The following is a 13,103-nucleotide window of genomic DNA, read 5'->3' on the forward strand; positions in this document are numbered from 1 at the left end:
TGCCCCTTCCCTCCTCCTGGGGCTGCCCTGCCTTAGGAACACCAGAAAAACCTGAAACCCAGGAGGATTCAGAAATCCAACTCATGGCAAAGACTAGAGGAGGAATGGGGATTTTGTAACATAAGCCACTCTCCTTTCAGGGCACTACCTGGACCAGAAGAGATTGAAGCAGGGTCTGTACCGTCACCCCTGGGATGACATCTCCTATGTCCTACCAGAGCACATGACCATGTGAGAAGCTGCTGGTGCCTTGGAGTGCACCAGGACAGAAACCTGGCCAGGGGACAGCCACAGTGGGACTGTGATGTGTAAAGATGATTATGGGGACAGAGACGTCGAGCTGCCTGGTCAAACTGTGCAAAGCAACTGTTTTATAAGGATAGAAACTTACTCTAATAAAACCAAAACTTGTGCTATTCCCTCTGTTACCTGCTGTATTTAATACCATCTCTCACACTTTTATTTTTTTCTATTCTCATTTCATTTCTTTTCCAGAAGTGATTTAGGGTTTGGGGGGTAGAGTTTGGCTCATAGGTATGCCTTACTGAATTCTGGTAACAAGCTGTACCTTTCCCATGAGGGGAACGTGCCTGTCATTCCCATAAGCCATCACTTTGGATTTTTTTTTTTTGTTACTTGTTATTTTTCAATTTGTTTATCATGTTCTTGTCCTTGGTCTGACTGTACCTGAATCCTGGGACCACTGCTAAAGTATAACCGATGTTACTCAAGCTGGTGTAGTAATTTAAAGTGTAAAGTTGTAACATACTGCTGTGAAAACTGTGAAATCCCTGTACTCCAGTGTCTGTATTTATGCAAACAACCTCTCCTTTCCTCTGACTGCTGCTCTGTGCACTGTCACTCATGTAATCTGCAGCTGCAAAAATATCTCAGTAATAATTTCAGTGTCCTCCTTGTCTGTGTACTGTAACCAAACGCAAATAAATACACGTTACTAATTTATTATTTTTCCATGTGTGATTTCTGTGAGTTGTCCCTAAACAGTGTCTAAGGGGATGTGACAAGTTGTCATTTAACAAAATAACCTTCAAAGCAATTACTCTTCAGGGTCTGTTTCAGGTGATTTAAAAGGGGAGAAATAAAAATCAAACTGCAGGCAGACTTCACCTTGGGTGGAAAAAGGTCAAAAAGATAAAACTTAAGTAGAGAATAAACAGAAGGACACAAGCTAGTTCTGATACCATTATACAAGAGTTAGAGTACTGCACTGTGTGTATACCAAACATGAAATAACCACCTATACACCTCACTGCGTTGTAATTAAAAACCCAATGTACCATGGAGTGAGAGAATTCCTAATTGCCCAGGTGCAGAGAGGGCACGCCAGGAAGAAGAAAAGGATGAGGATTGCCTGAGGCTCCGAGTGGAAAGGGCCCGAGGCATCGGGGCCCTGCCACGATGGGGACGGAGGATCCCGGGGGGCTCCGGGCTGAGGGGATGGGGGATACGATAAAGTCCCGAGTGGTCCGGCCTGAGGGGACGCGGGGTCCTGCGGGCTCCGGGCTGAGGGGATGGAGATCCAGGAGGGTCCCGGGGGCTCTGGGCTGAGGGGAAGGGGAATACGACAAAGTCCCGAGTGGTCCGGGCTGAGGGAATGAAGATCCGGGTGGGTCCTGAGGACTCCGGCCTGAGGGGATGGACATCCGGGGGGTCCTGGCCTGAGGGGACGGGAAATACGGCAAAGTTCCGAGGGGTCCGGGGTGAGGGGACGCGGTGTTCCGGGCGGTCCCGGGGGCTCCCGGGCTGTATGGGGGGTCCCGAGTGAAGGGAAGGCGGGCTCTCGTGGGGTGCCGCGCCGACGGATCTTGGCGTGTCCCGGGCGCTGCGCTGGCAGCCGCTCCCCTCACGGTGTCGCCACCATTGCCCTGCAGCGCGCGCTCCCTCCGCCAGGGGGCGGCGCCGCGCCCCGCCCGCCATGTCCGACAAGATGGCGGCGGCCGCGGCCTGTCCGCAGCCGCAGCCCGGTCCGAGCCCCGGCCCCGGTCCCGGCCCCGGTCCTGGCCCGACGGCGGCCGAGGCGGAGCGCGGGGCCCCACGCGGGAGCGCGGCGGATGGAGAGGCTGAGGCGGAGGAGTTTGGGTGCCCGGCGCACTGCTCCGACGTGGCCTGGCGGCAGAACGAGCAGCGCCGCCACGGCCTGTACTGCGACATCACGCTGGCTTTCGGCGGCGCGGGCATGGCCCGCGAGTACCGGGCGCACCGGTCCGTCCTGGCCGCCGCCACCGAGTACTTCACGCCGCTGCTCTCGGGAGGGTTTGCGGAGTCGCGCTCGGGTCGCGTGGAGCTGCAGAAGTGGAGCTCGGAGGGCGGCCCCGACCCCGACACGGTGGAGGCCGTTATCGGCTTCATGTACACCGGCACCATCCGCGTGAGCCCCGGCAACGTCCATGAGGTGCTGGAGATGGCGGACAGGTAAGTGCGGCCCTGGCGGGGGCTGGCAGGGACCGGGTCACTGCAGCAGAGGATCACACACTGGTTTGGGTTGGAAGGAACCTTAGAGGTTCATCTCGTTCCACCCCTTGCCATGGGCAGGGACACGTTCTCTATCCCAGTTGCTCCAAGCCCCATCCAGTCTGGCCTTGAACACCTCTAGGGATGTATAACTCCCTTGTTTGTCTGTAGGTTTCTGCTGACCCGGTTGAAGGATTTCTGCGGAGAGTTTCTGAAGAAGAAGCTGAACCTTTCCAACTGTGTGGCGGTTCACAGCTTGGCCCACATGTATTCCCTGAATCAGCTGGCCCTCAAAGCGCAGGATATGATCAGGAGGAACTTCCACAAAGTCATCCAGGATGAGGAGTTCTACACTTTGCCATTTCACCTTGTCCGCGACTGGCTCTCAGACTCGGAGATCACGGTGGACTCTGAAGAAATCCTCTTTGAGACTGTTTTGAAGTGGGTTCAGAAAAATCCTGAGGAAAGAGAGAGGTACTTTGAAGATCTCTTTAAGCTGCTAAGATTGTCTCAGATGAAACCCACGTACCTGACTCGCCACGTGAAATCCGAGCGGCTGGTGTCGAGCAGCGAGGCCTGTGTGAAGCTGGTGTCCGAGGCTGTGGAGAGCCATGCCCTGCGCTCTGAGAACCTGCAGTCAGGGAACCTGCAGCACTCAGCCTGCCCTGCTGCACTGCTGCCACGCTTCGGCCAGAACATGGACGTCATCATGGTCATCGGCGGCGTGTCCGAGGGTGGTGACTACCTGAGCGAGTGCGTGGGCTACTTCATAGATGAGGACAGGTGGGTGAACCTGCCTCACATCCACAACCACCTGGATGGGCACGCTGTGGCCGTGACAGAGTCCTATGTGTATGTGGCCGGCTCCATGGAACCAGGCTTTGCCAAGACTGTGGAGAGGTACAATCCAAACAGAAATATTTGGGAGCAGGTTTCAAACCTCATAACCAGGAAGCATTCCTTTGGCCTTACTGAAGTGAAAGGCAACTTGTACAGTATTGGCGGGCACGGCAATTTCAGTCCAGGCTTTAAAGATGTGGCCATTTATAATCCTGAGCAGGACAAATGGCTGAACCTGGAGTCGGCACCAAAGATCCTGCGGGATGTCAAGGCTGTCTCCGTGGAGGACCGGTACGTGTACGTGGCCGCCCGCACCCCGGTCGACAGCGACAGCGAGGACGGGCTCAGGGCTGTTATTATCAGATATGATGCTGAAACCAGGCAGTGGCAAGACGTGGAATCCCTGCCCCTCATCGACAACTATTGCTCCTTCCAGATGTCTGTGGCCAGCACCAACTTCTACCACACGGCATCGTGCTGCCCCAAGAGTTACCCCATAGACAACGAGGAGGCCAAGGGAAAGATCTCCAGCAGGGCCTCGGATGAAATCCTGGAATCCTTGCCCCCCGAGGTGCTGAGCATTGAAGGAGCAGCTATTTGTTACTACAAAGATGACGTGTTTATCATTGGGGGCTGGAAGAACAGCGATGACATTGACAAGCAGTACAGGAAGGAGGCCTATCGCTACTGCGCCGAGCGCAAGCGCTGGATGCTCCTGCCCCCCATGCCACAGCCCCGCTGCAGAGCCACTGCCTGCCACGTGAGAATCCCCTTCAGGTGCCTGCAGGGAACACAGAGGTACCCCATGCCACAAAATCTCATGTGGCAAAAAGATAGAATCAGGCAGATGCAGGAAAGGCAGATGCAGGAGATCCACCGATACTCCCTGAGCTTACGGAGGATGCCGCGCTCCCAGATCGAGTGCTAGTGTCTGCAGTGTCACTCCTGATGAGCCTAGGAAATAAACCCATTTGTTAGGCTTGATGTGTCTTTATAAGACATGAGGGTGTGGATTTGATTTGATGCATAAAACCAGCATCTGTTGTGTACTGAAAATTCAGAAGCTCAGAAGTTGAGGGTGGGTGGGAATTGAGACACTCCATGAATCCAGCAGTATTCCTTAATGATGCCCAGGGAAAAGCTGTAGCCTGTATCGGGCTGTGAAATGTCTCTGGGAGCATTAAGCCTGTTACTTCTTTCCTCAGATCTTTGGTTCCAAGGATTTCTGTAGAGTTAGTCTCTAACAGTTCTACTTGGAAAATCAAAGATCTCTCTCTTAATAATTTAGTGGTTACATTTGTGTGTGCTTGAAAGCACCTGTTTCATTTGCACTTATCTCTTGACATTCCTTTGATTCTCTCCTCAGTGACTAAACTTCACAGGATTGGTGTTGGTGTACTTGGCTTTCCCAAGCTGGAGGCAAGTGCAATAGCTCTGTATGAAACAAAAGCACAATCTTTCTTTATGAAATTACTTCAGGATGTTTCTATGTGTATTAAATATTTTGTATTTGTGTGTTGTAGAGAGGCTGCAGAGTTTGTTTTTAAATGGATGATTGGTTGGACACAAAACACTTGCTAAAAGAGAGCTTGAGGCAGTGGATTTTTTTTCAGGTGTATTGCAGGTTTGAGTCTGTCTCTGACTCAAAAACTTGGGTCAACAGCCTGAGCAAAGGAGTGACACCCAGCCATGAGCCACCCACCCACACTGGTTGTTCAGTTCTGTCAGAGTGGATCGGTGAGAGTGGGATTATTTCATGGGAATACAGTGAAACCTGAGCTACTCGTAGGTCTTTTCTCAAATGTTTTCATTCTAGTGAAAAGTGATGAAAGAGCCCCTGCTGTTCCCAGCCTCTCTGACAATCAGAACCCTTTGCCCTCCTGTGCTGTCCCAAGGGGCTCCCAGCTGTGCTCCTGCAGGGGGGAGAGCTGGGCTTTCAGAGTCTCCAGGTATCTGAATTTCCCCACTTGATCTGGGGTGACATTCAAGCTCATTTGAACACCTTTTGGCATTTTGGGGTGGCTGTACTTTGCAAATGCCCTGGTTGGCTCTGGATGCTTCCTGCTGCACTCCCAGGGAACAAACAGAATGTGGGATAGTCCCTTTGGGGTATCCCTGCCTCTCTGCCCCACTGAGCACTCCTTCTCCCCATCCAAGAAGCTCCAGGACCTTTCATTTACCAACAGTTTCAGTGCATACCTCCTACCTCCTTTTCTCCCCATCCTTCCCTTCTTTTGAATGTTCCAGGTTTTTCCATGCAGTCTTAACTCAGGATCTTAGGGAAGGGAATGGGAGGAGTAACCTGGGTATTACAAAATTTGTGTAGACAAACCTTTCTGGAAAATCTCGTACTGTTCTTGGTTCGTTGATGATTTGCTGGTGGTTTTGCTGTGGGTTAGTTCTTCGCAAAGAACTTTTAACCAATTTCGGGGTTGTTTTGGTCTTAATTGTTTTGCTTCCTGAGCTGCTCATTCTCCTTTTCCAGTTCAACAGGCAGCCCAGATCATATCTGAAACTTGGGGTAAGTCTTTCCACCACTCAGTGTGTAAAGGTTTCTCTGATGTGTGCGTCCCCCAGTGCTCCACTTTGTGGTTCGTGGGCCACTTTGATATCAACAGCTTGTCTTTTTGTGAGAAGTCTCCAGCCTTAGTTAAAAAAACTACCAGACTTGAAATTCTGAACAGTTTTTCTTGGTTTACTCCTCTGTGGTAACCATGTTTTATTTTCTTTGCCTGTTTTGTTGTTGGGGCAGGTGAAGTCCCAACTGGCTTCATGCAAGAGGAAATTTAGGTGAGTTTAAGGTGATGTTTGCAGGTGACTGTTCCCAAACAGCTGCTGCAGGTTTGTAAGCTGGGGTTGATCCATGGACTCTTGCAGGTCTGGCTGGAGTAGATATGGAATTGCTGCTCCTGCAGCAGTTTGTGATAAAATGCAAATGCCTCTGGTGCTGAATCCATCAATGTTACAGCAATTTGTGGGAGCTGATTTTAAGATACTTAAGAGGAGTTCTGTCCTCCACCCTGCTGAACCAGCTGGAGGGATTAAGCAGGCAGTTGGGGAGTCGTAGGTCACCACCACAGCTCTCTCCAAGCTCTCTTGTAGCCTCTCCTCAAATACAGACAATCTGTAGGGAGAAACACCAAGTTGGAATAGAAGCTGAATATTTAATGCATGGCACTGTGCAACAAAGAGGCAAGAACAAACCTTGCAGTCTTGCTTTTTCTAAGCAAAATTGATGTTGCACTTCCCAGGAGGACTCTGGGCTGCTGGACAAGCTGTGGCATTTACTCAAAGCACTCCCCTGAGAGGCAGCCCCATCATGGACAGGTAACCTGTGTGTGCCAGCTGCATGCTGTGTGTGCCTTGCTGTCCCTCCATGTGCTTGGGGTGGGGGCTGGCAGCAGCACAGGCTGCTCTCAGTGTTTGCTCTGCCACTTCTGGGATAGTTTTAAGCAGTTGGGGTGTTTTAGCCTTGAATCCCAGGGGACCAGTGGCACTGGTGTGGTTTGTGACTGATAGATCAAATAAATAATTCATTGCATCACATGAGGTGGTGGGAGAATTGCATTCGTGGCTCTGGCTGCAGTTTAGCCCACAAGCCTGTGAACCCATAACAATTTCCTTGTGCCCTTGACCACCCTATCTTGCTGGGTGTTTATCAAATGATCCCATAAACAAAAGCCTGGGAATTCCTCACGTGTGTTTCTGGAGGCTGCTCAGCTGTCAGCAGTGTGTGTTCAGTAAGGGTGAGAAGGCTGACTGCTGCCTCACTGAGGGAAAAGGATATTGGGGGAGTTTTCCTCCTCCTTAGGACAATCACATCTCTACACCTGTCCTGATTCCTGCCACCAAACACGTGACATGTCCTGGCTTTCTGCTTTTCTTTACCCCCTGCCAGGTGGTAGTGGTCACTTTGGTAACTCCCAGGGGCCATATGTGTACATAATATTTTATAACTACCTGGATACTCCATTAGAGGGGTTGTGTTTTTAATGGACTCCCTTGCACACAGTGGGAGTCCATTCCACAGATGAAGCAAACATGTTTCATGTGCTGTGATCAACTGTACCCAGCATTCTGCTTGACTATTGCAATGACATTTTTCTCCATTACAGTAAATATTAAAATCCAAACTCTTGGCTCGTCTTTTGTGTTGTGAAATACCCTGGTGGCTGAAAACAAACCCAGTCCCAAGGAATTAGAACTTTCTCTGTTCTTAATATTACAGCCTTGTAACAGGATGTTGTAACATCCAATGGGCTTTGAAAAGCAAGTGTAAAGAAAGTGGTCTTGGATTTATTTTCAGCTCTGTCCACCTTAGGTTGGGGTCCAAGCCATCTCCCCTTTGACAGTCCTGGGTGAAATCTGATAAAACAGGTGCTCTTGAGGATCTAACCCTGTTACTAATATGAATGTAGAGTGTGGAACTAACGAGCTGTTTGATGACCATTAATAGTCAGATTCTCCTCGTGGGTCCATGTCACTGTGGGTTGCAGCAGCTCTGCTCTCCTGGCACATTAACAGAGGGACAGCAGTTTCCTGGGGAGCAGCACTCCTGTCCCTAGCTGTGAGGTAAAGTTGTGTGTGTCACAGGCCCTTTGAAACAGATCCTGCTGTCCTGTTCTTGACCTTAAATACACTGTACTAAAGTTTATTGTAAGAGGTGAATTAATGAAAATAAACCTTTTATTTCTCTAGCATTCTGTTGTGCTTTTGATTTTTTTAAGTCAGTGTATAGGGTGTGGCTGATACATTGGGTAGTGCTGTTGAGTGAAAATTTGAACTCCTAATGATCCTTTTGGCCTGTTACAATTGTTTCTATTTTAGAACAAAGGAACATTCTCCCTTGCTGCCATGGGGACTTTATTACCTAAAAGACAACTATTTACACAGGCATCCAGTGGTGGGATGCTCAGAAGACTTTATTAGATACGCAGAACTATTTACACAAGCATCCAGTGATGGCTGATCACAACACTCCTAGCTAAGGGGAACTATTTACAACGGCGAGCTCCGAGTTGAGCTGGTGAACAAGATGTCCATGGAGGAGCTGTGCTGGTAGTAGTGTTGCCTGGCGATGTATTCCATGACATTGGAGAGTCCTGGCACCACGCAGCAGCTGACGGCGCTGCGGGTGATGCCCATGCTGTGGGCATCGTACCACTCGTTGGTGTCCTCCTCGTAGCACTCGGTGGCAACGGTGGTGCTGAACCCATTGAAGCCCCCAACCACGAACAAGAGGCCGTCCATCACCTCAATGCCAAAGTTGCTGCGTGGGTTTAGCATGGAGGGCACGGCGTGCCAGGCGTTGGCGATGGGGTTGTACGCTTCCACGCTCTGCAGCCGGCTGTTCCCGTCAAACCCTCCGACCTGGGAATGCCAAAGGGACAGAAACTGAGAGGGGCCTTTCCTCAGGCAGGTCCTGGCAGGTACAGTGAGATGGGAACTGCTCTGCCTCCCTGGCTGCAGTCTGAGCATGGCAGAGAGCACCAGATCTCTGAGCATGGCAGAGAGCACCAGATCTCCAGCCATGGCAGAGAGCACCAGATCTCTGAGCATGGCAGAGAGCACCAGATCTCCAACCGTGGCAGAGAGCACCAGATCTCCAGCCAAGGTAGCACCAGATCTCTGAGCATGGCAAAGAGCACCAGATCTCTGAGCATGGCAGAGAGCACCAGATCTCTGGGCAGGGCAGAGAGCACCAGATTCTGAGCAGGGCAGAGAGCACCAGCTCTCTGAGCATGGCAGAGAGCGCCAGATCTCCAACCATGGCAGAGAGCACCAGATCTCCAACCGTGGCAGAGAGCACCAGATCTCTGAGCAGGGCAGAGAGCGCCAGATCTCCAACCATGGCAGAGAGCACCAGATCTCTGAGCAGGGCAGAGAGCACCAGATCTCCAACCGTGGCAGAGAGCACCAGATCTCTGAGCAAGGCAGAAAGCACCAGATCTCTGGGCAGGACCAAGAGCACCAGCTCTCCAAGCATGGTTCTTGCTTATTGCTCCCTCCTCTCTGAGCAGCTTTCCAAAGCACTTTATGCAACTGTCAATTTTGACATTTCTCCAGAGGCTGGATGCAGTCCATGGAGAGGATAAACAATGGATGAGCAGGCCCAAGTCCCTCCTCTGTGCTGCTGATGCTGCTGGCAGCGGCAGAAATTACGTTCTTTGCTGCAGCTGCTTAAACATTGCCAAACACCCTTTTTATACCCAAAAGCGTGTGGTGGGTGATAACATTCTCAGGAAGTGCATCAACCGTTCTGGCTCTGACTTCCCTAAACCTCACATCAACACATGGCCACCCTGGAGGTGTGGGAGCTGCAGCCACCCCAGGGACTGCAGTGCTGGGGGGTGTTGGCCCTTACCGCGTACACCTGGTTCCCATACGCCATCACCCCAACTCCACTTCTCCTGCTGCTCATTGGGGCGATCAGGGACCACTGGTTTGTGGTGGGGTTGAACACTTCAGCTGAGCTGAGGCACTGATCACCATCAAACCCACCACAGATGTACACCTGGGGACAGGAGAGGTGGGAAAGTGTGAATGGGGTGGTTAGACCCTTGGTGAGGAAACATGAATGCTGTAGCAGGATTTTTGGGGTGTTCTGTTTTAGAGTGGGAATGGTCTTTTCATCCTGGGTTTGAAGTAGCAGCAGTGCAAAGAGTTGATGCCAGCAAGATTTCTACTCTTGATTTTCCAAGCTGCATGAAGCAGACAGGCCCAGTATTGCACCTATGGCCAGGAAAAGGGCTGTTGGGCACCAGGTTGGCAGCAGCTCTGGAAGAGTTTTTGTACTCCTGGTTACTGCCACACCAGGCAGGCTACTTTATATCTGCAGCTCCAGGATTTCATAAATTGTTATGAATTTAAGTGTTACAAATTTAGTGAAGGTTTATGTGAACTTTTCTCATGCTGCAACCCCAGCTTCTCTCATCTGGGGTTACTTTACCTTTCCATTCAGCGTGGTTGCACTGGCGTCGCTCCTCTGCTCGTGCATGGGGGTGATCAGGGTCCACTGGTTGGTGTCTGGGTCATAGCGCTCCGCTGTGTTGAGCCTCATGTAGCCATCAAACCCTCCCATGGCATAGATGAAGTTGTCCACAACGGTGACGCTGACGTAGCAGCGCCGTGAGTGCATGGGCGCTACCTGCTGCCACGTCTTCTGCAGCGGATCGAAGCGCTTGACGATGTTGAAATAATCCGTGCCATCGAATCCACCGATAACGTAGACGTGGCCTTTCAAATAAGCCGAGCCATGATAGGCAACAGGGCTCTCCTGCTCCCAGGGGATGTTCAGCCACTTGTCGGTGCGGCCGTCGTAGGTCTCGATGGCGCTGGTGGCGCCGCCGCCGCTCCAGCCCCCGATGGCAAAGAGGATGGCGTAGGGCAGGCGCGGCCGGGTGAGGGGGTTGGCGTTGACTGAGGAACTCTGGCCGTAGGAGTTCAGGTCGTAGATTTCGGACAGGGCACTGATGATGAGATCTTTGCAGTTGGCGTTGTCTTTCACGTACTCGTGAGCTTTGACGTTGTTCATGAAGTAGTCGGATTGTAGGAGTGCCAGTCGAACCTGAAACGGGCAAGGAGGAGGTTGGAGTGCTGACACTTGTTGTGGTGTGATGTCATGGTTTGCCTCAGATATCCCGGGTTTCTCCCTGAAGATTCCCTGCCAGGTGTGTCAATCAATCCCTTCCACACCCTAACCCCTGCCCAGCACTGTCTGTCAATCCTGGCATTCCAGAAGGGCATCCAGTGATTGGCAGATTCAAAGGATGCCCTCTACCCCTGGGGGGCATTGGGCCATCCAGGTGTCATTTGCCCTTTGAGATCTCCCCTCCTGTACCTGGTTGGTAGTCCCCATATTCCTTTCCTTCCCCTCTCCCCCGGGTAAAAGGGCAAGCAAACCACAGGGATTGGGGAGTTCTGTTGGAGCAGTTGCTGGATTCAGAGGCCTGTGAGCCAGAATAAAGCTCTGGATCCAAACCCTCCATCAGAACCAACTCCTTCACCATTGCCTTAAAGCTGCTCCAACAGAGGTATACCCAAGGAGCAGACCCTGTTGTGGGGGGAAGCTCCATCCCAGCACCACCAGAGCTCCTGCAGGCCTGGAGCTGCCTCCAAGCACCCAGCTGCAGCATCCAGCCAGCCAAAAGTATGAAACACCACACACCCAGCCAGCCAAAAGTGTTTCTGGGGTGAAACACCACAGTGCCGCTATTTGGTTCAGCAGCAGGACCAGACAAGCTCAGGCACATCCTGTCCAGCAACATTGGTAATTATTCCAATAGATCCTGATGGTTTCCCCCTCAGCAGCCTTTGGGGACAGCTCCAAAGCTGCTCTGCACCCACCTTGCTGAGCAAGCAGGCGATGTGCTGCCTCCTGTTCTGCGGGTCATGAGCGATCCACCTCAGCACAGCCTCAAACACGGCTTCTTCTCGCCGCACGTTCAGCTCATCCTTCTCAATGATGTGTGCCAGCTCCTCGGCAGAGAGGTCTAGGAACTCCTCGGACACCTGGGACACCTCCTCGAAGTGATGCAGGATGTACACGCAGGCAGCTGCGCGCAGGTCGGGGCAGTGGTAATAGTCAGTGAGTCTGCAAATGCCAATGCAATTCTCAAAGCACAGCCTGGAACTGAGGAACTCACAGCACAGGCTGACGATGCCCATGACATTGAACTGATCTGCTGCAGCCAGCAAACTCTCCACGTTGTCCTCTGTGATCGGTACTGTCCCGGTGTAGGCGTAATTGATGATGAGACCCATCATTTCAGCTGAAATGCCAGGGATTTGATAGACCATCTTGCCTGCGCTGTCCCAGTTGGTAAACAGAGTCCTGAAAACATTGGTGTTGCCGTGTTAAACCCTGCCTCTGAATCCCCTGTGCTCCCCCTGCCCCCAGGACACCAGTTTTGGCACTGGCAGGAGCCATTCTGGGAGGCCCCGTGGTTTATTCATTAATGTTTTACTTGCTGGTTTTGTTTGAAAAAGGAGACACAGCCTCTGGAGCACACCAGAGCTGGAGGCAGCAGGGCAGGGGGTTTCACCTGAGAGGAGCAGAGGGGCAGAATCCCCCCATGGCCTGCTGCCCACGGTGTGGGGATGAGCCCAGGACAATGGGGGGGTTTTGGGAGCCAGTGCACACAGCCAGGGCGTGTTCAGCCTCTCACCCACCAGCACCCCAAGCCTTTCTCCCCACGGCTGCCCTCCATCCATTCATCCCCCAGCCCAGACTGACACTGGGGTGGGGTTTCCCCAACCCAGGTGCAGCACCAACACTTGGCCTGGAACCCCAGAGAGTCACAGGGTGTGGGGAAGGCAAAGCTGCCCCGTGGCAGCTGGGCCAGGCTCCAGCCCTGCGCTGTGTCTGGGGCTCCTTCAACACCACTGCCAAGAGCCACTGGTACATGGATTAATCCTGGTGTTCAGGGAGGTGTCAGGTCTATGGGAAATCACCTGGTGAGAGGTTCAGGGCAGGTGGAAGTCCTGGGGAAGTGCTGAGGTGGGGTGACCTCAACCAGGGCATACTGTTTGTCCCCATCCCCTTGTGCTTCAAGCACTGACCTGAAGTAGATACTACAGCAAGAGAGGATGAGCTTGTGAGCCTTGAATTCCACCCCATCTACACTGATGATCACATCACAGAATCTCCCTTCCAGGCGGAGTTCATTGGAGATGCTGCAACTCCTATCGCTCATCTTCCTCTCCATGGCGGAGGGTGAATATTTGCTAGGTGCCAAGCTATCCCGCACGTTGGGGCCAGAGGCAGTGGACCTTGCTGAGGTGTGTGGAGC

At 52.2% G+C, this 13,103-nt stretch overlaps 3 protein-coding genes across 3 annotated transcripts in view; 2 read left to right on the forward strand and 1 right to left on the reverse strand.

Moving 5' to 3' along the window:
* Positions 1–963, forward strand: part of ACLY (ATP citrate lyase) — a 29,200-nt gene extending 28,237 nt beyond the window's left edge. Inside the window, exon 28 of the mRNA XM_064733539.1 lies at positions 141–963. Coding sequence (XP_064589609.1) covers positions 141–235 — 95 coding nt within the window. The 3' untranslated portion in view covers positions 236–963. The remainder of the gene's footprint in view (positions 1–140) is intronic.
* A 973-nt stretch (positions 964–1,936) lies between these two features.
* On the forward strand, positions 1,937–8,012 carry KLHL11 (kelch like family member 11). The gene is made up of 2 exons (XM_064733618.1): positions 1,937–2,433; positions 2,644–8,012. The coding sequence occupies exons 1-2, from the start codon at positions 1,937–1,939 to the stop codon at positions 4,238–4,240; spliced, it is 2,094 nt and encodes a 697-aa protein (XP_064589688.1). The 3' UTR covers positions 4,241–8,012.
* Positions 8,013–8,286: 274 nt separating this feature from the next.
* KLHL10 (kelch like family member 10) lies at positions 8,287–12,093 on the reverse strand. Its single transcript, XM_064733619.1, has 4 exons — positions 11,659–12,093; positions 10,262–10,879; positions 9,677–9,826; positions 8,287–8,682 (listed from the first exon to the last, which is right to left on the reverse strand). The coding sequence occupies exons 1-4, from the start codon at positions 12,076–12,078 to the stop codon at positions 8,311–8,313; spliced, it is 1,560 nt and encodes a 519-aa protein (XP_064589689.1). The 5' UTR covers positions 12,079–12,093; the 3' UTR covers positions 8,287–8,310.
* Positions 12,094–13,103: the final 1,010 nt, after the last annotated feature.

This window comes from Zonotrichia leucophrys, chromosome 27 (assembly GCF_028769735.1).
Source record: "Zonotrichia leucophrys gambelii isolate GWCS_2022_RI chromosome 27, RI_Zleu_2.0, whole genome shotgun sequence".
NCBI classification, from domain to species: Eukaryota; Metazoa; Chordata; class Aves; order Passeriformes; family Passerellidae; genus Zonotrichia; species Zonotrichia leucophrys.

What these genes read in the sequence shown, in the direction of transcription:
- KLHL11 (XM_064733618.1), top strand. Translation starts at nt 1,937, where the DNA reads ATGTCCGACAAGATGGCGGCGGCCGCGGCCTGTCCGCAGCCGCAGCCC. An exon ending in GTGCTGGAGATGGCGGACAG is followed by an intron (nt 2,434 to 2,643) that starts GTAAGTGCGGCC and finishes GTTTGTCTGTAG; the next exon opens with GTTTCTGCTGACCCGGTTGA.
- KLHL10 (XM_064733619.1), bottom strand. Translation starts at nt 12,078, where the DNA reads ATGATGGGTCTCATCATCAATTACGCCTACACCGGGACAGTACCGATC. An exon ending in TCGCCTGCTTGCTCAGCAAG is followed by an intron (nt 10,880 to 11,658) that starts GTGGGTGCAGAG and finishes TGCCCGTTTCAG; the next exon opens with GTTCGACTGGCACTCCTACA. An exon ending in ATGGGAACCAGGTGTACGCG is followed by an intron (nt 8,683 to 9,676) that starts GTAAGGGCCAAC and finishes TGGCATTCCCAG; the next exon opens with GTCGGAGGGTTTGACGGGAA.